Here is a 23,254-nt window from a genome sequence, read left to right as displayed (position 1 = left end):
TTTCTTTCTTTCTTTCTTTCTTTCTTTCTTTCTTTCTTTCTTTCTTTATCTGATTCTCAACGTGTAGATGCATAATGAAGAACAGGATATTTGCATAAGAGGTTAAGGGGAAAAATGACGAAAACCATGAGCAGTGTTTAGTAATTTCAGCTGTCTTTCGTTTTAGGAAAGGACCAGCAAGAGAAGGGGGGAAGGCGGGGGTGGTGAAGGAGAATGCAGCTGATTGGTGGTTTGACTTACACCACTCGCCTTCATTCTGTACCCAAGTTTCAGCTTGGGCGGATGCATAGATAGGCTACGAGAAGCTGTTTTGCTTTGAAATCTGTTTCACTTATGCTCCTCAGGAAAACCTCAAGTCTTACGCTATCTTTTAAAGGATAGTTACTTTGTTTAGTTTTTATAAATGTACTGGTACATGTCTTAAGTAAATTTAAAATTTGTAAAAACCTAAAAAAGTTAGTGAAAAAATGAATCGTAAACTTAAAAAGGTAAGGTGTCTCTCAATTAGGAAAGACTAGGCAAACACCCACTGTGTGGCCTCGATGTTACATTTGGCATACAATGAACAGAGCTGCACAATTATAGACCAAATATGGACTTAGCACAGAAGGGAACTCGGAGGGTTAATCCTGGAATTAAACACTACAAACTTTTAACAGATTTTATTGCCTGGACTACTCATTACTTTCAAAATTTGCACTTCAAAAATTTCAAGATAATCTTTTAGTAGTCAATGCACTAAGATAATATAAAATCAAGATGTATTTTGCATCCCCTTTTCGGAAACGAAGAATAGTAATTACCCTCCTCCTCTTCCAGTAACAGACTAGAAAAGGGGCCTTTCCTCATAATTTCTGCAGTCTGGACTGTAACATTCGCGAAAGAAAACAGGAGTTAGTATGCAGACAGCTCAGGCTCCTGGCTACATTTGTAATAAGATAAGGCTGAGTACATTACTCCCTCTCCTCTTCTCATGTGATATATCACCTTTTCTATACATGAAAGTTTGCTCGCTGTGTTGCAAAATAAACCCAGAGAAGACAGTTCTTGCCCTCGGGAAGGGTTATCATCTATAGGGCAAGGCACATACTAACTCGTCCTACAGAAAGAAGGCAGAGTAGAAACAAACTAGACAGAGAATCCCTTTGTGGCACTGGAAAGGTTGAGGATAATTAACATTTAAATAGTGCTTTTCATCCCCAAACACCTTATCGTAGAGAATCAACCAGGGAATGGAGCCATTTGAAATACATCATTGGAGAAATACCAGCAGCTAGCCCTAAACCACCCACACGGCGATTTCTCGCTCTCTCTTTCCTCAGAGAGACTTTATAATTATTAAGAGGTTTTTGTTTTTTGTTTTTAACCTCTAAAGGATAATGGCGGGGATGGGGGGGTGTTAAATTCTAGGGCTGCATGAGGGCAATTGCATTGAGCTTCTTGACAATCTGCTTCTCCTTCTTCCTATTCCCTTCTCCAGTATTTATCCAATACTGGAATCTACACCCAGAGAAACAGCCAGGAAAAGTAATCCACCACACTACAACAGCCCCTTCCTTTACGTTTCACGGCTTTCCCTCAGCGGGGAAGAGAAACCTCAAATCAGGGACTTCAGAATGTAACCGACAGTGGCCTGATTATTTCGTGAGCTTTTATTTTTTTTATTTTTATTTTTTTTATACTTTTAAGGAGGATAGAAAGCATTGAAAGCTCTCCTGCTGGACTTTGAATGGTGGTAACAATCAGTCATTACCTGCGCTCTTTACCTGCGCCCAAGGAACTGGAAGGAGAGCTCTTATTGCATGCACACCCCAAGAAGCTTTGCTAGGGAACAGCAGCCCCCCCCTTTTTTTTTAATAAATCAGCTCTTTAGTCCAGTGTTGCCCTATCGGTGGCCACGTCCTCAACTGTTCTAATTATTTATTTTTGGACACCGGAGACTTGCCTTGAGCAAGTTCCAAACAGCAGTGCCGAGAGGAAGCTGTGATTAAGCTCCTCCCGCAGGCGCTGCAAGGACTGACTACCTGCAGCTGACGGCAGGCTGGGCAGGAGAGTGCCCACTACACAGCTGCTCCAGGCCGGCTGCTGGAGCACGGTGGACCAGGCTACCTACGGCGTCTCCCACTACTCCCCGGTTCCCACAGTCCCCTCCCACCAACCTGCAGGCGACGGCACTTCCACCACTCCCGCCTCCTACCGCTAGGGGCGTAGCTCTGCACATTCACCACCTCCTCCTCCTGCTGCGCACTCCATCCCTCCACCCCCCTTTCTAGGCTTCTAACGCTACTCCAATTGACCAACCGCAGCTCTCCGCCCCCGCCCCAGCTCAGCCCGTTCCCCCCCCCTCTCCCGGAGCCCCCCTTGCGTCGTCTCCCCCGCCCTTGGCGTCGCCCCCCCCCCCTCCGCGAGGACAGAGCGAATGTAGCCCGCGAGAGAAAATGGCGGCGGCGGCGGGGAATCGCACCTCGTCGTCGGGATTACCGGGCTCCGCGGCGGCGGCGGCTAGCCCTGAAGCCGGCGGCGCGCTCCTGCGGGACGCGGGCAGCGGGGGCCGCGAGCGGGCGGACTGGCGGCGGAGGCAGCTGCGCCAAGTGCGGAGCGTGGAGCTGGAGCCGCCGCTCTTCCCCGCCTCCCCGCCGCCCTCCCCGGAGCCCGGGGACCCTGCCCCGCCGGGGCCGCCGGCCGCAGCGGGGGGCGGCTTCCAGCCCGTCGCGCCCCCGCCCCCGCCGCCCCCCGCTCCCCTCGCCCGCGGCGCCTGCCAGTCCCCCGAGCCGCCGCCGCAGGACAGCGGTGCCCCGAGCCCGGCGGGAGCCGACCCCGGGGAGCGGAGGGCGGCCCCGAACGACCTGCCGCCCGCAGCCGCCGGTGCCCCCGCGAGGTAAGGAGCCGCCAGCCGTCTTCGGCACCCGTGCGGACCGGAGCCCCCCCGCCCTGCTCCGCCCCCGCCCCGAGCCCTGCAGCGCCCCGACCCCGGCGCGCTCCGGGAGCTCCCCGAATGAATGAAAGTCCCGGGGGCAGTGGGTGGGGGAGAGTGTACAGAGCCGCTGCGGGGAGGCTGGAGCAGGGTCCGCTAGGGACCAGGGTCTTCCCGGGGAGGCTCCCCTCTCCCCGCCACCTTCCCTCCGGCTCCCCGGCATTGGGCGGGGTCCCGAAGCCCACCTTTGGGGTGGGAGTGAGGGAAGGACCGGAGGTGGGTATGGGCTCGGTGGGGGGTGGGGGGGGGTTGTGTTATTGTTTGGAAACATGTGAGACACCAGGTCTGTATTGCTTGGGTCTGGTTGCGGAAATAGTTGAGAAGGAGGGTGTAGACTAGTCAGTTGCCCCATGTAGACTGGTAGGTTGCCATATGTAGACGGGGAAGTTGACCGGCCTGGGAAGTTGCCCTTCGTAGACTTTGAGGTTGACCAATCTGGGAGGTTGCCCTGTGTAGACTGCGAGGTTGATCACTCTTGGAGGTTGCTCTGTGTGTATAGACCTGAGAGGTTGCCCTGTGTAGACTGGTGGACCCGGAGTTCTGGGAGACTGAGCTTGAGAATCTGCATTTGCTCGGGAGGCAGCTCCGAGGGGATGGGAATGGGGGTGGGGGTACTGGACTGGAGCTCCCCGTGTTTGCCGAGTGGGCGGGGAAGCAGCTGCGGAGGAGAAGGTGCCCCAGGGACTGGGTGTCCCGAGAACTAGTGGGCTCGATGCGGAGGCTGCGGGCGCCCCGGGGTGATTGGCGCTTGGGTGGCGTGCCGGAGTGAGCTTGCACGGGAGCGGAGCTGTCTGGGCTGCTGCTGGGGGTGGGAGAGGGGAGCCAGAGTAGAGGGCGCCGGAGGTCCGGCTCCGGGGCTCTCGAACCTAGTGGGCAGGAGCCAGGTCCGGGGCCAGCGGCTGTTTGTATGGTGGAGGAGGAGGAAGCTAGATCCCGCCGGCCCCGCTCAGGCTGGTGCTGTGCGTGACAGACAGAACCTGCTGTCTGGGAGTCAGGATCTTCCACGCCGCTTGGCTTCAGCTTGCCCAGGAGAAGACCTAGTACTGTGGCAGGTAACCGGGCGGTTTGGGGACTGGTGGGATGTCTTTTCTGGTTGGGAGAATGTCGAGCCCAGGTCCTAGCTGGTGGAGGCGGATGAGCTGCAAACTCAGAGTGCCACAATCTTTGCAAAACTTCTGAGGGTTCACGCTTAAGTACCCGTTGGGCCTAGAATGCTTTGAACTGGTAGCTGCAGGAGCTGAGAGCTTATATGACTTGTATTTTGAGATGCCTTTGAAGTTTGAATTTACTTGGGTGGCTAAAGATCCTAGACCGGATGTGTCAGCCATTTGGTTTCCAAGCCATCCAACCCGTTAACTGCCGCCACAATCCTCTCACCTCTGGGTGAGAGTGGGGCGCATTTTGCATAGCTTCAGCTCACCCCAGCTGCAAACGCTGCCACCTTACGAAATTCCAGTAGCAACAGCATGATATGCTATTTAAAATCTCAAATTCTTTTCACTTCCGTTCAAAGAGCAGTGGTAATGTGTCTAAGAAAAATGATTGTTTTCCTTGACTTTTATTTAGTGACAACTCTAAAATACTCTGTTAAAGGAAACCATTAAATGTGACAGTTGTACTTAAAGAAAAACTCAGCACTGAGAAACTGCAGAACACGAATTGTTGAGAAGTTAGTGTTGTGAATTGTTTGAATTTTTTTTTTTTAACGTTGTGGTATTGCACCGATTCGCCAGTAGGATGTTCTGATGCCTATTTAAACACCCACACATATAATTTTGATTTGTGTGTGTAAGCCTTTTAAATGAAAATCACTTCTCCAAGGAGTTTTCCTAGTTCTGATTTGTGGCTAAAATGATTTGACATAATTTTGCTGTGGGCTTGGTTGATTTCGTTTATTTAAAGCTGCAGTGTTATGACTTAAATCCTTAAAGAACATTTTAAAATGTACTCAGAAAGTGATAAGTCCCTCAAGACATAATGAAAACAGAGGAGCCTTTGACTAAGTTTTTGCATAAGTATCTTGTGTAAATATATAACAACTTCTGCAAAGTACTGATTGTTATACTTAAAATTCAATCTCCTTTGTGTAGTTTCCATTGGAGACTGAACTAAATCATTAACTGGGAATAATAGTTTTTTTGTTGAAGTAAATTGTATTGTAAATTAGGTTGGAATTTTTAATTTTCTAGTCCAGAAGTTAATTTTTTTTTCTGATAGAGATTTATAGCAATAAAGACATAACTTTGTATGGTTGTCAGACATTTGAGATAAATTCATACCTGAACTTGTTAGGCCACAGTTAGTATGTTAACACTTGTCAGATGTTTGGAAGTAGATAAGAGCAAACAAAGTAGAAATAACATACACATAAGTGTTGGTTAGCTAAAGACTAAGCTTTCCTCAGATCATAGTTTTAGAGCTGAAAGGGATTTTGGAGATCATTTAGTCCTACAGTCTCATTTTACAAATGAGGAAACCATAGCCTAGAAAAGTCATGACTTTCCCAAAGTCACACTGCTGGTAAGTAGCCTAACCAGGGCTTGAACCATGGCTATTTTCGGAATGCAGGCCCTGAACAATTCATTCTTTCTCCTGTTTTGTAACCTAGATGTTTTCCTTTTGGTTGTAGAGTAAACTAAAAATTGTACAATAGTGCATGTCAAAATACTTTCTTGAAAATTTAATGGAATTGCCACTGGAGGCATAGTTTGTATAGTATGTCAGAATGAAAGAAAAAATATGTATGGTATATGAAAATGAAAGGAAAAAATAATCAGCAAGGACGATTAGGTATTTGGGGGGAAATTCAGTCACTTTAATTAGGATAGATTATTAGGAGTTTGTCAAGATCAAAACATATCTGAAGAATTTTGTGCAAAATATTTAATATTTCCCAGTTTGTTTAATATGTTCAAAGATTTCATAATTAATTTTGGCAGTGATACTTAACTAAGATAGTCTAGTTTTTCTTCATTTCTCCTTAGTCTTCATGTCTTAGTTTGATCTTTCTTAATGTAAGTAGTAAAAACTTACTTTTAATGACACTTTAGCTTCTACTTTCCAGTAGTAATTTATATCCTCTGAAGTCTCAGGTTTAAAAAAAAATCTGCTAAAATATTAATAATAAGAAAACTAAACATATAGAGAGAAAAGTCACAAGGCCTTGGTAGAGCAATGATAACATAAAAGCTAATTTCAAGTGTTTCATTGTTTTTAAGAGTATTTTCAAATATGTCTGAACTCCTTGAGCCCCAGGTATTTTAGTTCCGTCCATGTTTTGACCACAGCTTCTAGCCTTTTGATATAGGAAGTGTAATATGTATATTTGCAGTGTGTTATATACAGGTGCATGTTTATCTTTTTATATTTGTTGTCCTTATGTTTCTGAAATGTCAGCGAAAGTTCCGTGCCTATAAATTTTGTCCACGGGATTGGTGAATTGTTCTTTAAGTTACAAAATTAAAGGGTTTTTTCTTTGGATTTACTTACGGCCTTTGAAGAAAAATTGCAGTGTTACTACTTTTCATTGAACAGGCAATTGTGAGTTTAGTGGATATAATGATTCTATCCTATTCTTTCATTTTAACCCACCCACCCATTCAGACTATCAATTTGGTAACCACATGAAAGAACAAGATACCTGTACCTTTTAGTTTTTTCTAATCTAAAGAGATTTCATAGGCTGCTTTCATAACTCTTGTATTCTTCAGCCTTTACATCTTTTGTTTCTCTACTTTTATTAGAAAGGTAGCTAAACATCACTGTGATTGTTAACATGACTTTTTACTTATAGGCATATCATATTATTAGGAAATTGCTCAAAGAAATGATGAAATCAGTATTTTACTAAAATTTTTGTGGGTGGCATTTATAAACTGTCTTAATAAAAGCAGGTAATTGCAGAGGTTAGGATTAAATTAATCAAAATGTATAGTTGTAAAATGTTTTAGCTTCTATTTTAAATTAAGACAATAAATGTATTCACTAAAGACAGTTTAATGTAATGTTGAAAGAGAAAAATCAGGGGCAGAAATTGTTGCCAACTTCTGTTTTCTTTTCGTATCTGATTTTGGCAAGGGTGACTGGTTAACCAGCATTCCTTAATGTATGATTTCTAATACACTATAATAACTCCATTTTGTTAGATACAAAAAACAGGAAGTAGTACTGTTCATTGATATTCTTTCAAGGCTTCATTACCACCCACAACCATAATCTGTATTTTTTTTTAAGTTTTCTCTGTATAACTTTTTTGACGAGTAATAAAGGATACTAAAATGGGTTAAGAAAGGAGTCCTGCTATGATTATATCTAGAAGAGCAATACAGTTAGTTGCAGCTTGCCCCTTTGGGCCTGCTGATCAGTTTATAGCACTTAGTTGTGTTCATTACAAAATCAGAAACGGGTAGAGGTGCTAATGTAATAGTAATGATAAATGGTTTGCTAGGAAGAAAAATTTGGTGTTCCCACAAGTGATAGTGCTCTGAAGAAGAAAAAAATAACTGCTAAATGCGGTACTGCTTTTTGGGGGGAGACAAAGGGGTAAGTTGTCTTTTGAGGTAGAATTCTGAAGTATCCTGATCAAAGATGACTTTTTGCACCTGTGCTATTGCTATGCTTACTTGCTTATATTTAAGATATGTGTTCCTTAAACTTGGATGCTTTCTTTGATGACTGACTTATGGTGATCTGACTTTTGACTAAGCTAATTTTTAACTCTAATAAAACAGAATCTCTTTGAAAAGAAATGAAATATTAAAAATAGGACCAAATACTATTTGCCCTTGCAAAAAAAAAAATGACAGTTATAGAGAAAATTATTGTCCAGAATTGTTTGATTCTTGTATAGCAGCTAGATGCTCTCCTCACTTTGCTGAAGCATAAGGGGACACAGCTGTAATTTAAAAAATATTAATTGAGAACATGCTCAAGAAAATATTCATATAGCAATTATCCTCTAGAATTAAAGTGGTCTATACAATAATATTTTTACAGAATGGCAGACACAACAATTTAATTTTTTGTGCTGAGATACCTTAAAATAAATCATTAACTTAGTGATATTTGATATAATTTTCTAAAGACCAGTTAGTAGATTGACCCTTAAAAACATAGTTCCCTGGAAGTAAATTACGGGACTTGCTTACCAATGCATATAAAATGAGCTTCTTGCTATAACCTGGACACATGTGTGATAATAACACTGGAGATATTGCTGGAATGTTTAAAGCAAAGCATAAGGGTGGGAAAATGAGTTGCTTTGTGTAGATTATAGTGTCAGACTGTAAGGAAAGCAAAATTACGAAGTTGGTGTTAATGTAATGCATATTGTTATTCATGGAGAATCTTAATGAGTTGTCCAGATTAAAGTCAACACTAAATTATATTTACAGCTGAGTGGGTGTGTAAGCCACTGGAGCACTAGTGTAACTGAGATGTTGCATTCTGTATTTGGGGAGATTCCATGTAACCTTCAAGGTTAGCATGACACAGGGTACGTTGTTATGAAGTTTATTCTACTTTCTATTTGTATCTTTTGAATATTAGTGTTTCATTGTGTTGGTGGGGGGGCGGAGGAATAATCTTTCTTGCAATTGCCTAGGTCAGGATGTGTGCTACATTTCCAGTTTATAGGGTTGGCAGAAGACTCAAGATACTGATTAGTTTCAAATTGCCCCTGCCTACACATTTTGAGCAGTACACACAGGACTACAAGTTTAGGCATGATATTCTCTTGCAAGAGAAAATCAAAATGGGGGTGTGGAAAGCAAAAAATGAGATGAAATTCAATATCTGCCAACACTGACTTTTAAATGCAATTTTTATTATTAATAGCAATTCTGTCAGCTAATACAGCAATGTAAAGAAATCTACAACATGCTCTACTTCATATAAAATATGGAAGAAATACATGAGATTATTAATACTATACATAACATATTATGTATAGTTGACTTAGTATTTTAGAATGATAGGAAGTGCTCTCTTGTTAGGATGTTTACATCCTTTGGAATATCAAGTGAAATGATTTGATTGAGTACATTGAGATGGCTGAAAATTCCATCAAGGAGAAGTACAAACTAGTGTTTGGTTTTGTCTTTTGCTTAAAAGCCACTAGACAGGTACTTTTAAATGCACATTTCCTTCCCATTTCTCTTACTTTTGGAAGTGAGACCATTAGATACCTTTAAGACCAAGCTCCATCCTGTAGTTGATATCCTTCCTTTCCTTCTCCTTCTTCAGTACTTTAGCTGTACCCACTCACATGGAAAGATAATGATAAACTTTATTGACTTTTTTTTTTGCTTTTTGGTGAGACAGTTGGGGTTAAATGACTTGCCCATGATCACACAGCTAGTAAGTGTCAAGTGTCTGAGGCCACATTTGAACCCAAGCCCTCCTGACAGAGGCCTGAACTCTATCCACTGCGCAACTTAGCTGCCCCCTTAAACTTTGTTGTCAATGACAATAAAGACTGAGGTATATACTTACAGAAATAGACTACCATTAAGCTTTTCTTTATACCAGAATAATTTATGATACCTTGCCAGATGAACATCAAAATAATGTCCATTAATTTGATTTTCCTCAGTGGTTATCTTAAAATGTTTAAACTGAAGACCCTTAAAATTTTATTGTAACATGTTTGGCTATAGACTGATTAAGACATTGAGCTTCTTGAAGGGAAATACTGTATCTTTTTGTGAATTTTCATACAGTGTTTCATACAGATGCAGAGTGTCTCCAAATGTTAATATGTGTTGAAATTTAAGCAATCATTGATAGTAGATACTAGTGTGTGTATGCATATAGACAAATTGAGATAGTGTGACCCATTGATGTAGAGGCTGTCTTGATATTGCATGCCTTCTCACCATCTGCAGTTGTTGTCTGTGTTTATATGGGGTAGTGGAGAGAGTGCTGATCCTAGAGTTGGTGAAACCTGAAGTCATATTCTGCCTGTCAGTTACTAGGCAAGTCATTTTACATAGTGAACTTTGTCTGGAAAACGAGGATAGTAATAGCACTTACCTCCCCAGGCTGTTGTGAGGATCAAATGAGATAAAACATGTAAAGCTCTTTACAAGTCTTTTTTCTGTCTTTCTTTTTTTCTTTTCGTTTTTTTTGTTTTTTGTTTTTTTTTTGCTAGGCAATGGGGTTAAGTGAGCATTATAAGTCTTAAAGCGACATATAAACATTACCTATTTTGTTGTTACATTTAGAAAGATTTGGAGTCAGAAGACTGCTTGGAAATCCATCCTACTCTCATTTATTGTCCATGTCACTTTGAGCAAGTCATTTAACCTCTTTTGTATCTCAGGTTCCTTCTCTATAAAGGGTCAGACTAGATATGATATTTAAGACCCTTTGAAATTTTAAACGTCTTATAATCCTAATAAGATAGAGTTTGGAAAGTTCATTTCATCTTTCAAATCTAAGAGACTAATCCAAAACTTTTTTTAAAAAAATCAATAAAAATGAGTCCTTTGAATTTGAATATTTCAGTATTTTCAGGACATGCAGTTTCATTGGTATGGGTACTCCTTCCACCAGTGCAGATGAGTCTACTCTTAGTTATTTAGTTGTCTTTGAAAATTACCATGGGTGAAAAATTCACCACCAACTTGTTGAGTCTCTCTGGACATAAATGAGTTGGTCTTAGGACCACAGACAATCAGGCCATCCTGGGCCCATACTCAACCCTTTCCAGCTTGGCAGAAGCAGTCTGTTTTGCTCTCACTCAGCTGGTAGAGCCTTTAAAAGTGCAGGGTCACCTCTATACCACATTCCTCTGAACAAAAACACAGAATTTCGATAAAAAATATTTCATACCTCAAGTTTTCACTGATTTCTTCTAGCCTTTCTCTGTTAGGTTAAATTAATGGAAAAGCTTTATTGTTTTGCTACATTGTACCTTCTTTGCCACTTTTCTGTTAGAATATTGGCCAGAGACATCTTGACTACAGTAATGGTTCTATAGGCTTGGCTGTTTGGGGAGGGAACTGTTTGGGGCCAAAGTCTTGAATTTGGAGTCAGAGACTTACTTTCTCCAGTTCATCTGCTAAATAGCAATATCATTGGGGACATCACAACTACAGTTTCAATTTACTTATCTGACAAATGGTAATTATACAGGACCTCATGAGTTAATTTATGTAAAATCACTTTTGAAAATTTTAGGGTAAGGTGGCAGTTATTCAAAATAGAGCAAGCATTGAAGACAAAGATTTCCTCCATTTTTTTTTTTTTAGGCAATTGGGGTTAAGTGACTTGCCCAGGGTCACACAGCTAGTAAGTGTCAAGTGTTTGGTCTGAGGCCATATTTGAACTCAGTTCCTCCTGACTTCTGGGCCAGTGCTCTATCCGCTGTGCCAAACTGCCCCTTTCCTCCATTTTGATTAAGAAGATTGTCCCTACCTTCCTTCCTCTCCTCAAAAAGGGAGCATTTTTGGTTTATCTTTGAGTAGATACTGGATTTCTGTTGGTATTTCTAAACACTTAGAAAAAATGTTATCTTGGTGCTGAAATTTTAAAAATGATAGTAAATGTGACATTCTTTTCACTGAAACTCAGATCCTTAAAAAAGCAAAGCAGTAGCAGATAAACCTAAGTTAAATACAAGATTCTTCTGATACTTTTAGTAATTCCTTTTTGTGGAATCTAAGCTCTTGTATTGAATTCTGCTCTTTAGTAAGTGGTGTTTAAATGAGACTGTTGGATGCAGAAATATTGTTGCTCTTATTAGTGTCAAACTATATTGGTCACCCATTTGAAATATACTCAGTTTAAAGCACTCAAATTGCTTCTGCATGCCCTTTACAAAGACAAAAGTACCTGTAAAATTTATCCATTTAGAGTGTAAGGTGTTAGAAGCTTTATTGTTTTGCTACATTGTACCTTCTTTGCCACTTTTCTGTTAGAATATTGGCCAGAGACATCTTGACTACAGTAATGGTTCTATAGGCTTGGCTGTTTGGGGAGGGAACTGTTTGGGGCCAAGACTTCCTCCTCTTTTACTGATGTATTATTTTTGTTTCTCAAAGCAATTGGATCACAGCACAAATAACTAGATATGCTGCGTTTTGTGTAACAAACTAATTTCAAAATTTTAAATGTGATGTGTCAGAAACCTAGTACTGTATATATAGCACAATGGCCTTTTTACATGGACTTAGGTTAAAATATTTATGTATGATAGTTAAGGAATTAAATTTACAATCTGGTGACTACTTAAACATTTCACGGTGTATTGATCTTTTCCTTAAAACATGCATTATTTTGTTATAAATTAACATATCCATTGCCCTGTTTTCCCTCCTAAACCTAAAACTACTTTTTTGAAGGGAGCAGGATAGACAGGAGATATATCATAACAACATGATACTTCCAGTTACCAGGGATGTTAATACATTACCTATCATACTAAACAGCATTTATTAAATTTCTAGTATGTAAGGGTTGAGATGTTTTCTAACCCTTAAGATTCTACGTTGTGATATATTTCAAGGAGCTGTGCTTTCACTGATGTGGGTATTCCACTAATGAAGGACATAACTCCCCTTGGTGTGCACCTGAGAAATAGTATGCAGTCTGCACCCATTTTCTTCTTCTGTTTTTGTTCTTGAGGTTTTGCAACTAAAAACATCACCCATGTGGTGATGATTATCTTTGAACTCAGCCATACATAACGATAAAAAGAGTGTTTTTCAATCTGTGTTGGTATAGGACTGCACCAGGTTTCTCTCTTTGCATAGCCTTTTAAAACCCAGGGTTACCATCCTGCCTGGCATTGGAGTAGGTCTTTTAGGGAATCTTCTGTTCAGTAATGTGTAAGTACTAATTACAAAAAAAAAAAAAACCATAATTGAAAAAGATTTAAGGAGGTAGTCAGACATTATTTTGAGAAAATTTTTAAAGTTGAGTGGAATCCTAAGTTTTGTAAATTTTTCTTTTATAAAGCATATCGCAGCTCTATTTCTGAGATAGATTCACAGAGAAAATATTTTTGTTTGGGTTTTTTTTGTTTGTTTGGTTTTTTGGGGGGCAGTTGGGGTTAAGTGACTTGCCCAGGGTCATACAGCTAGTAAGTGTCAAGTGTTTGGTCTGAGGCCGTATTTGAACTCAGATCCTCCTGAATTCAGGGCCAGTGCTCTATCCACTGTGCCACCTAGCTGCCCTGAAAATATTTTTGGAACCTAGCAAAATATTGGTTACTGCTAGCATGTTTATACTCCTGAGAAAATTAAAACCGTTTCTTATGAACTTATTTGTCTCCTATTTCATACCTTGAAACTTTTTTTTTTCCTATACTCTCTTCCTTTACTTTTGTTGATCTGAGGAAAATGTGGCTCTTCTTTTCAAGGTCAAACCTTCTACCTATGCCTTGAGCCCCACCTCTCCTTGTCTTCTATAGGAGCTTGCTTGTTTTACCAGTTTCTTAATCTTCCATTTCTCTGCTCTCTCTCCTCTTCAGTTTCCTCTGACCTCCTGCTCCTCCTTTTGCCTTCTCTGTCCTGGCTTTTTCCCTGCTGTCTACAAGCATGTCCAGGTCTCCAACATTCTCAGAACTTTTACTTGACTCTGATAGTCTATCACCCTCTGTGAAGTGGATGAAGTGCTAGACTTGGAGTCAGAAAGACCTGCCTTCAGATTCTACCACTAGCACTGCCTGTGTGACTGCAGGTCAAAGCCACTTCACCTCTCTAAGCCTCAGTTTCCTCGCTTGTAAAATGAAAGGGTCAGATTTTATTTCCTCTGAGGTCCCTTTCAATGTTAAATATATGATCTTATCCAAAGAAACGGGGCTTTCCAAGATTACTGAGGATCCTTTAATTGCTAAATTCAATGAAGAACCTTTTCTCAGTCCTCATCTTGGGCCTGTCTGAAACTTACTGTTGACCTTTCCTTTGCCCAGGATACTCTTTTTTTCCTCCTTCTTTTGGTTTCCATGAATGACATTGTTCCCTCTTGGTTCTCCTGTTTGATTTTTCCTTTAATTGGGGGGGTAGGGGTGAGTATTGTTGTTTGATTCTGGGTTTTAGCATTCTAAATCATGATCCACTGATTTCATCTGCTCATACACACACACACACACACACACACACACACACACACATTCCTTTCAATTGGTCATATTCTTTTTTTCTGTGTATCCACAACCAGCATCTTCTCTACCTGAAAGTTGTTTTGTACAAAAGTCTGACACCTTTACATAGGATGAAAATTAAGTAGTGGCTTCTCCAAACTTAGCTTTTTTTTTTCTTTTCACCATTTCTATAATAGTTTCTTGGAGAAATTTTGCTAGTTCCAACTTTGTACCCATTTTATTTCCTTTCTTGATTCACTGTCTTAAGTTGATGGCAATATCTCTGAAAAGTTTCAGAAACATTGGTAATAGGAGGACATATGGAAATGGAACTGAGGGAAGAGAAGTTCTCAGTAGCCTTCTTTCTCTTGCATCTCAGCTATCCTGCAGCAGCTTTATTGTTGATCCAAAGCAAGTGGAATACAGTGTAATAATTTTTAAGTTTATGTACCATTTTTTTAATCTCAAAGATCACTTAGCCCTAGTCTTAACCTCTTTCTTTTGGGGTTTTTTTGTTTTTACTGATTTTTCCCATTTTTCTTTAGGTTCATATGTGAAATCTTGAAGCCAGCATATATTACTAATTGGATATATTTTATTTTCATGTTATTCCCATTTTTAAATGAATTAATTTTATCACTATATTGAATAGAATACAATATTTTTTTCTTCCATTGTTCTTCACGTAGGTTTGATTTAAACTATAATCTGCTAGTTGAAATGAAACTGATCAACTGGGGAGAACAAAAGGTGAGATCTCTTGTTTTAGCATTAGCAAAGAGTATATTATGACTATAGAAAACCATATTCACTATATTGGTGTCAGTTGGTCAACAAATGGACCTTTTCTGCCTGGAACAAGTGTTCCAAGTGAATATCCATCTCATTCAGCCTCTAACCTTTTCTTTCATTCTTCTTTGCTGTATCTTCCTTCTCCTATTTCCTTGGCATGGGTAGCTTACATTTATACAGCTCCTGGGGCAGCTAGTTGGTGCAGTGGATAGAGCACCAGCCCTGAAGTCAGGACAGCCTGAGGTCAAATCCGGCCTCAGACCAAACACTTGATACTTACTAGCTGTGTGACCCTAGGCAAGTCACTTAACACCAATTGCCTAAAAAAACAAACAAACAAACATTTATACAGCTCCTGAAGTTTTGCGTATGTTACCTCATTTGGTCATCACAATAACTCTAGGAAATAGGTACTGTTAATATCCTTATTTTACAGATAAGGAAGCCAAGGTTCGCAGAAATTAAGAAGCTTGCCCATGGTCACATAGCCAGTAAATTTCTGAGGCAGAATTTAAACATATCCTTTAATTCCCAAATCTATATAATACCCTCATCTTCTGAAGTTCGAGACCATGCTGTCAGTTTCTTACTTGGACATTTTCTCTTGGAATTCTTCCCATAAACTTCTCAAACTCAAAATAGAATGAATACTTTCCCCCTTAAACTTGACCCTCTTACCATTGAAGCCATCACCATGTCTTAGTTATTCATAACCTTAGAGTAATCCTTGACTCTCTTCCTCTTCCCCATATTTTATCAGTTATTTTTGTAACATCTCTCTCATTCATCCATTTCTGCCCTCACAACTGCACATTAATACCAACATTCATCAAGTATCACCTGGACTTATAAAAAGTATCCCAAAAACCTGCTGCAAGACATCCTCTGCAATAACTTTCTCATTGTTCTTCCTCCTGGTCTCTATTCAATCCATCCTCCATGTAGCTCCCCAAATAGTGTAACTAAGGTACAGGCTACACACTCTGTTTCTCATACATGTTACACAAATTCCTTTGCCTAGAATTTAACATCTTCACCACAGGCTGGCTACCACTTACCTTCTACCTTTACTCCATACTATTCTCCTTCATGAATTGCCTACTGGCCTATTGAATTTGACATTCTATCACTCAACTCCACACATTTGCACAAGTTGTTGCCCATACCTGGGATATATTCCTTCCTCCTTTCCACCCTTTGGAAGTTGTCCTCCTCTAAGAGTCAGCTCAGGAACCACTTCCTTTGTGAAGACTTCTTTGATACTTTCAACTGATAGTGCCCTCTTTCCAATGTATTATATTATGTTATTTACTTTATTTTAGTTTATACTTATTTGTGTTCACGGTCTCCCTCCCCACCTCCAGTAGAATGAGAGCTCTAAAAGGGCAAGAACTGTTTTTGTCTTTGTATCTTCAGCCCCTATCATAATTTGTACATAGTAGGCATTTAATGAATGGGGGGGTAAGCATTTATATAGTACCTACTATGTGCCAGGCACTGTGCTAAAAGTTTCACAAATATTATCTCTTTTGATCATCATAACAATCTTGAGGAGATGTTATTGTTATCCCCATTTTATAGCTAAAAAAACTGAGGCAAACAGAGGTTAAGTGAATGTCCAGGGTTACACAGTTTAGTAAGTATCTGAGGCTGGATTTGAACTCAGGTCTTATTGACTCCCGGCCCAGTGCTGTATCTACTGTGCCACCAGTTAATACTTTAGCTACCACCTATACAGACACAGGAAAGATGTCTACTGCTTACTGAAGGATGATGATTTTGTTGTATGTTAGGTACTATATATCTATATGGAACAGACTTTACTGAGAGTCAACATACTCCTTGTCAGAGACAATCAAACATCTCTCTGTGTAGTGAATGCTTAATCCTGAAGTTCTCTTATCAAAGTTTGACTTCTGGTTGTCAGTTTATGAAACCTTTTTTGAGGGAATGAAAGAGCAAAGTAGTAAAAAGTTACCAAGTTTTGATTAGGGTTAAATTCTAGGAGACAATGTTGATAATGTAATTGAGTCCTAGTGAAGGACAAATAAGGCAAGCCTAGCTTACTCTTTACTTCATTATATTTCCCACATAATAAGCACTTAATGGTAGTTTGTGCATAATTGCACTATATTTGGAAGTGAAATATTTGTTCCCTATCATAAGTATTTTAAAAGTGCATTTGGGAGTTATTTGATGTGTATATTTCTGTCATGAATCATTTCTTGACAGTAATTCAACAATATAGAAACATTTTCAAATAGAATACTTTCATTTACTGTATTTAGTTAATAGTGGGCATGGTATTAGGCATTTTTCAGTTTATCACATTTACCAGTGTCTGACCACTTCTTAAAAGCATGCTGTCAAACATGCCATGTTTTCTATAGTAAACTGACAATACAATGCTGATATGATAGTGGATATTTAGTAAATTATTTTAAAGTTTTTGGTGAATTTGCCCTGATCCATTTAGATTGTGGTCAAAAGCATATATCTTCTAGAAATTTGATTCAGATTTGGAATAGAGTCTGATAGTGGAACAGAGCAAAGAGAACTGGACCCTAGGAGGATTGAATCCCTCATCTTGCCATCATTCTTGGTATTTAGTCCACAGTAAAGGTGCATTGTTTACTGATGGCAAAATCTGTGGCTGTTAAACGGTTTGTGAGAGCAGTGTAAAATTAAATTTTCCTATCCATTCCCACTACCAGTAGCGGGTTTTTTGGAGAATTTAAATGGTGGGAAAAGGCATGAAAAACAAAACTCTCTAATGCTGGGCAAGCATTTGTCCAGCAAGTCAATTTTGACATCATATAGGAAAAGTTTCTATTCAAGGACATCTTATTTTCTTTTCTCTCAGCCACTTCCTGGGGCAAAATTCTCTGATAAGAAATAAAACAGTTAATGTCCAAAATCATCTCATTGTTGAATTCAGTAACCTGCTGTGTAATGTGATCAAAACTACATAATGTGGTATGATGAAATTTAATGATATATCCTTGATGACAATTAATGAATACTGAGAATTTGTATGACATGCTGTAATTATTAAATATCAATATAGTAAAAGTTTAACTTCAAGAATATTTCTCACTGTAAGCCAAAATAACTTGTCTGTTTAATTCTCTGTGTGTTTTACTATAAGGCTGCTTTTGGTTCTTACAGTAGGATTAAGTTATAGGTTAGAGTGTCATAATAAAGTCTTTCTGGAACTTAAAAGCAGTAAATTGCCTTGGATAGATCTGCTGTGTGCAGAGTTCCATAACAGTATTATGGAAAGTTTCAGTGTAATTTTTCATATTTCCTCAGTGTTTAATTTTTTAAAAAAATGTCTTGTAGTAGGTAATATAGGACTTGAAATTTTATATGTAGTCAAATCTGTCTGCTCATTATCCACTTAGGATTATCTGTGGCAAACAAAACCCCAGACTTGTTAAATAATGTACTAGTGGATTTCCTCCCCCTTCAGCCACATGAATTGATATATATTTGGGGAAGGAAAACGTTGTGTATTATTCCTTGAGTTTTTCTGTATTGAAAGTGGTGGCAGGCGAAAACTCATGAATTTTTTTTAAAAAGATTTGTAGTAAGATTTTAATTAAGACATATTTATAAGAGTCTTCAACTGTAAAATGAGATAGTTGTACTAGATGACCTTGGAGGTCTCTTCTAGCTCTAAATATTTGACCCTGTACATGTAATGGTCTTATGGTATTTCATCTTACCCATACATTTTAAATAATGTTCCTTTTAAAATTTATCCAGGCCTGTTGCATACTACATTTTTAAAGCTTTGCTTTTTGCCAATCTGCTTTATGCAAGAGCAACCCTTCCTGTTTAAAATAAGAAAAAAAATCAATCAATTATCACTTATAATTACTATATATTTAGGGATGTGTTAGCTGTGCTGCAAAAATACTGTACTCCATGGTGTTAGGACCCTAAGCAACTCTGAATTCCAGAGATTAGAACCATCAGACATAGGGACAGCTGTAAATTGTATCTTGAGTCAGGTGAGTAGTACAGATTAAGAATATTCACAGGTTAGAGTAAAGCAATGGATTCTATATCAGGCTTGAGGGGAAAACAGGGTTTCTTCCTTCAAGAGGCTTCTAATCTAACTTGATAGTATACCCCATTGATAAAAAAATTTTGTACCCCTTTAAGTTGTCTCCAGGCTAAAAATATCTTCAGTTCCTTGAGTGGAAGATCGTCATACATTATGTTGATGCCATCCACTACCTTTATATCCTCCTTCACATGCCTTTATAGGTGTCACTCAGAACTGAGCGCTGTATTCTTTATATGTGGTCTAATGTGATAGTGGAACTATCACTTCTCTACACCCTGGAGACAATGCTTTGCTTTAAAATACATGCATATGTATTAAACAGTCATCATTATCAAACACAAATATTTCAGGATATAAAGAACAGGATAATTATATGAGGAACTTGTTACCTGTAGTTTTTAAAAATAAATATTAAATTCAACAAGATAGTGACAATTGCACTATTTGAGTCAGCAGCTGTGTTTTTGTTTTCTTCTCATTGCATCATAAGATGACATTGGCTTTGGCTGCCAAGTCTGGCATTCTTGACTCATTGAGGTCAAGTATAAAGACATTTATCCCTATTAAATTTCATCTGATTAACACAGTCCTTGACATATATAGCAAGCATTTAAATGCTTTTTTGTTCACCCCTTCCCCCATTTTCTAGCCCCTTAGGAACGTTTTAGAGTCTCCATCTGTCATCTAGGTTTTTAGCTGTCTTTCTCAGCTTTGTGTCATATGCAGATTTGGTAAGTGCAATCTCTGCCTTTATCATTTTTGTCAGTGACCTGGGCAAACAGGACTGAGCACAGATTCATGGGATAATTAATGTTGATTAAATCAAATTGTTAAAATGATGGCTAGGTTGGGGCCAAGACAGGTGATCAATGAAGAGTCTGAAGGTCTCGAATACAAAACTGAGGATTTGTATTTGTAGTGGGGTTATATAAATACAAATTCAAATCCTTCAGTCTCTTATTCAAGGCCCTTCATCATTTAGTGACTGAAAGTAAGTATTGAGGAAGATGAAGTTTGGCTCACCCCATGTAATAAACCTGAAAAAAAGTATCATCAATCTCATCTTAAGTTATAGCAGAAATCAACTCCTTAAATACTTAATGACTGATTTCAAAAGTAGTTAAAATAATGGTATCAGTTATTTGAGTAAGAACAAACTCTAAAGGAAGAGAATAAATTTTTAAAATTATTTTACAAAATCAAAGATTATTCTTGCAGGGAAGGAATTTAACTTTCTGATGTGGAAAACAACACATAGGAGTTAAAGGGCCTCAAATGGTAATTTTGATTTGGGAAAATTACAGAAACTATGGGAAGAGTCATTTGGGGCTAGATGAATATACTGTTATGAGGAGTAATGTCAGTTGATTTGATGATGATGATGATGATGATGATAACAACAATAATAATGATAGTAACATTTATATAGCACTTACTATGTGCCAGGCATTGTGCACTTTACAATTGTCTCATTTGGTCCTCACAACAACCCTGGGAAGCAAGTGCTATTATGGTCCCCATTTTACAATTGAGGAAACTGAGGCAAACAGGTTAAATGACTTGGCCAGAGTCACACAGCTAATAAGTATCTGAGACTAGATTTGAACATAGGTCTTCCTGACTCCAAGCCCATGGCTCTATCCACTATGCCACCTCTCTGCCTAATTATAATTCAAGACTAGGAAGGTGGTGGGTGATATATAAGAAATAGCAAGGTTACTGATGAGGTATCAGGACAAATGAATGAAGCATGGCTGGATTGGATCCTAGATATAGTTGATTACTGAATCAGTCACCATTAAGGTATTGAGAAAGTGCCATTTGAGGAATATACCATATTCCTGTGTTCTTCTGTCTTGGGTATGGTGGACCTTTTACTTATATTCAGGTGAAAATGGAAGTGGATTGTCAGCAGGTTCCTGTGATCTTCCATTTTTATGTTCTGTTGATAGACCTGGTACTGATCAAGGGAGTGGGGAGAGTTTCTGACCCTTCAAAGATGATACTGGGTCAGGTCAGAACAGATATGGCCCCAGCCAGTACTGCTGGAGTGACCCTATATGGAAGGATCAGCCTGCTCAAGAGAGGCAGTAGACTTGCGTGGAGTCATACTGCTAACAGATTCCGATGCGGTCTTTGTTTGAATCCTTGGGGATCAGAGAAGGGAAACTCCAGAGAGGAATGGATTCCCCAGCCAACTGCTGCAAATAGGACAAAAGTTAACTGGTGGCATAAGCTGTGGGCAGGGAAATTCTTTGAGCAGAGAACTGTGATAAATCTGGAAAAAATTAACCTGATCTTTTCACATCCCAGGAGCCTTTAAGTTTTATTCTTTTTTTTTTTTAATTTAATTTTTTCATTTTGGACATGAGCTAGAAAAGACCTCAAAGGTCATTGAATCAAATCCCCTCAACTTAGAGATGAAGAATCTGGGACCCAGGAATATTAAGTGGTTTGTACAAATAGCAGAAGTGGATTTAAACAAAGGTCTTCTGATTTAGCGTCAGCATTTGATAGTAAGAGCTGCCCAAAGGTCCTAGCTGTGTCTTAGCACTGAGACCTGGCATTAGGACCTGTCCCTACTGCCATTTCTGAGAGCCTTCTAGAAGGGGTAGTAGCCACTGGGCCACACTTAATATCACCAGGAAAATCTCAGACCTCCATGTTTCATAATGCAGCAGGAGAAAGAGGTGAAGCTGGGGCAACTAGGTGACACAGTAGATAGAGCTCCAGCTTTGGAGTCAGGAAGACCTGAGTTCAAATCATGATACTTACTAGTTGTGTGACCCTGGGCAAGTCACTTAACCCTGATTGCCTCACCAAAAAGCAAAGAAAAAAAGGTGAAGCTTAGAGCCTGGCTTTCTCTTTTGAATATAGAGAAATAATATTTCTTATGCTGACATAAAGACTAACATTTATGTGACCATGGCTAGGGAACCTCAACTTCCATGCTGCCTTGGGGAATTGTTGGACTGGGAGGAGTTTTGAATTGGAACTTGGAATGCATTTCCTGATAGAAATGTTAAATGAAGTTAAATCATATTATGCAGACAATACTTCATATGTCTAATGGGATGAATAGGCTTTTTTTGGATAGGCCTGGGAACTTAACCTTCATTAATTAATATTTCTTTGGAATCATGGACTCTTCATATATGTGTGTTTTTATTACTAGTCAGATTAGGTAAGATCTAATGTGGGGGTGGAGAACAAAATTTCCGAGATCCAAATTCTCCTCCCCTTACGATAACACCAGTTTCACTAGTTAAAAACTAACTGAGGTTAATAAAAATTTTTTTCTTCTAAAATGCAAATGCCCCTACAGAGGAATTAAGTCTGTATTAATTATTTTGGTCAGATTAAAACCCTTCCCAAGTTGTGTTGATTACTCCTTTATTTTCTTCACATCTCTCAATTCATAATACCTTTTAAACATTTTCCACAAATGCCACAGTTCTGCTCTATGAGCAGCTAATCCAAACTCATGAATGGAATCAGTAAAATAATCCAAAATGATGAACAATTTAAAAATAATTTGTATTGATCTTTGGAATAGTTTGTGATTTTTAAATAGATTTATCTTCCTAAATATATGAACCTATTTTGTTTAGAATTGTAGTACTCTGCATTCCCAAAGCAAAACACCTACTGACAATAAAGGGAAAACCTCCTCTTACATATATTGGGTGATAATGGGAAGTCAGCCTAAGGTTAAAAAGGTTGCCCTCTGCTAAATTGTTATAAGTGATCCATGAGGTCTGGGGCCTTGACTTAATTTTTTTTTTCTCTCTTTTTGTGACATCCAAATACTTTAATGTTGTATCTTGTAATTATTTGTGTTTATTTTATCCTTTTTAGTACTCTTCTCTATAACTAGAACCCATATGATGCTACAGTCTTAGAAGCATTAAAATTAAGTATCTTTCAGAAGGTAATGGAGTTGCCAAGATAGGAAATGATCCTTGTCCTTACAGAACTTAGGAGTTTGATCCTGTTCAAAGGACCCTGATTTTAAAATGGCCAATATGGAAAATAAAGACATGTACAGAAATAACTGTAATTGAAGGGAGAGAGTGATAAATGCAAGGAAAAGGTCCAAGCAGAGTGCTTTGAGAAAGGTAAGGAGGAATGATCAGCTTCGGCCGAGGAGTGGGGAAAGGGGCCAAGGATGGCTTAAAGAGCAATGGCAGTTAGACCTTGAAGAGTAGGAGGAGGGAACTCCTACAGTTCACATTGGTTGTTGTAGAAACCGACAAGGAAAGTCCATTTGTGAACAAGGACCTGTAATGTGAGCAAGTAAGGGCAGGCTAGAATAGAGAGGAGTCTA

The 23,254-nt window shown here is 39.2% G+C and overlaps 1 protein-coding gene and 1 long non-coding RNA gene across 3 annotated transcripts in view; one reads left to right on the top strand and one right to left on the bottom strand.

Annotated features, from left to right (window-relative positions):
• The window catches only part of LOC114044229, an 11,035-nt gene extending 8,785 nt beyond the window's left edge, over positions 1-2,250 (bottom strand). The window contains exon 1 of the long non-coding RNA XR_003569193.1: positions 2,160-2,250. This is a non-coding gene — a long non-coding RNA (uncharacterized LOC114044229). The remainder of the gene's footprint in view (positions 1-2,159) is intronic.
• Positions 2,251-2,438: 188 nt separating this feature from the next.
• MAP3K1 (mitogen-activated protein kinase kinase kinase 1) overlaps positions 2,439-23,254 on the top strand; it is a 69,782-nt gene continuing 48,966 nt past the window's right edge. The window contains exon 1 of one of the 2 annotated variants that reach the window (XM_027863420.1): positions 2,439-2,878. In XM_027863420.1, the coding sequence (XP_027719221.1) occupies positions 2,439-2,878 (440 nt within the window). Of the gene's footprint in view, positions 2,879-3,827; positions 4,027-23,254 lie in introns of those variants that run through there. The other variant, XM_027863421.1, reaches the window with a different exon arrangement.

The sequence above is a fragment of the Vombatus ursinus genome, unplaced genomic scaffold (assembly GCF_900497805.2).
Source record: "Vombatus ursinus unplaced genomic scaffold, bare-nosed wombat genome assembly UNPS02014772.1, whole genome shotgun sequence".
NCBI classification, from domain to species: domain Eukaryota; kingdom Metazoa; phylum Chordata; class Mammalia; order Diprotodontia; family Vombatidae; genus Vombatus; species Vombatus ursinus.
The sequence above is the reverse complement of the archived record's forward strand: the minus strand, read 5'-3'. Positions and strand labels throughout refer to the sequence as shown.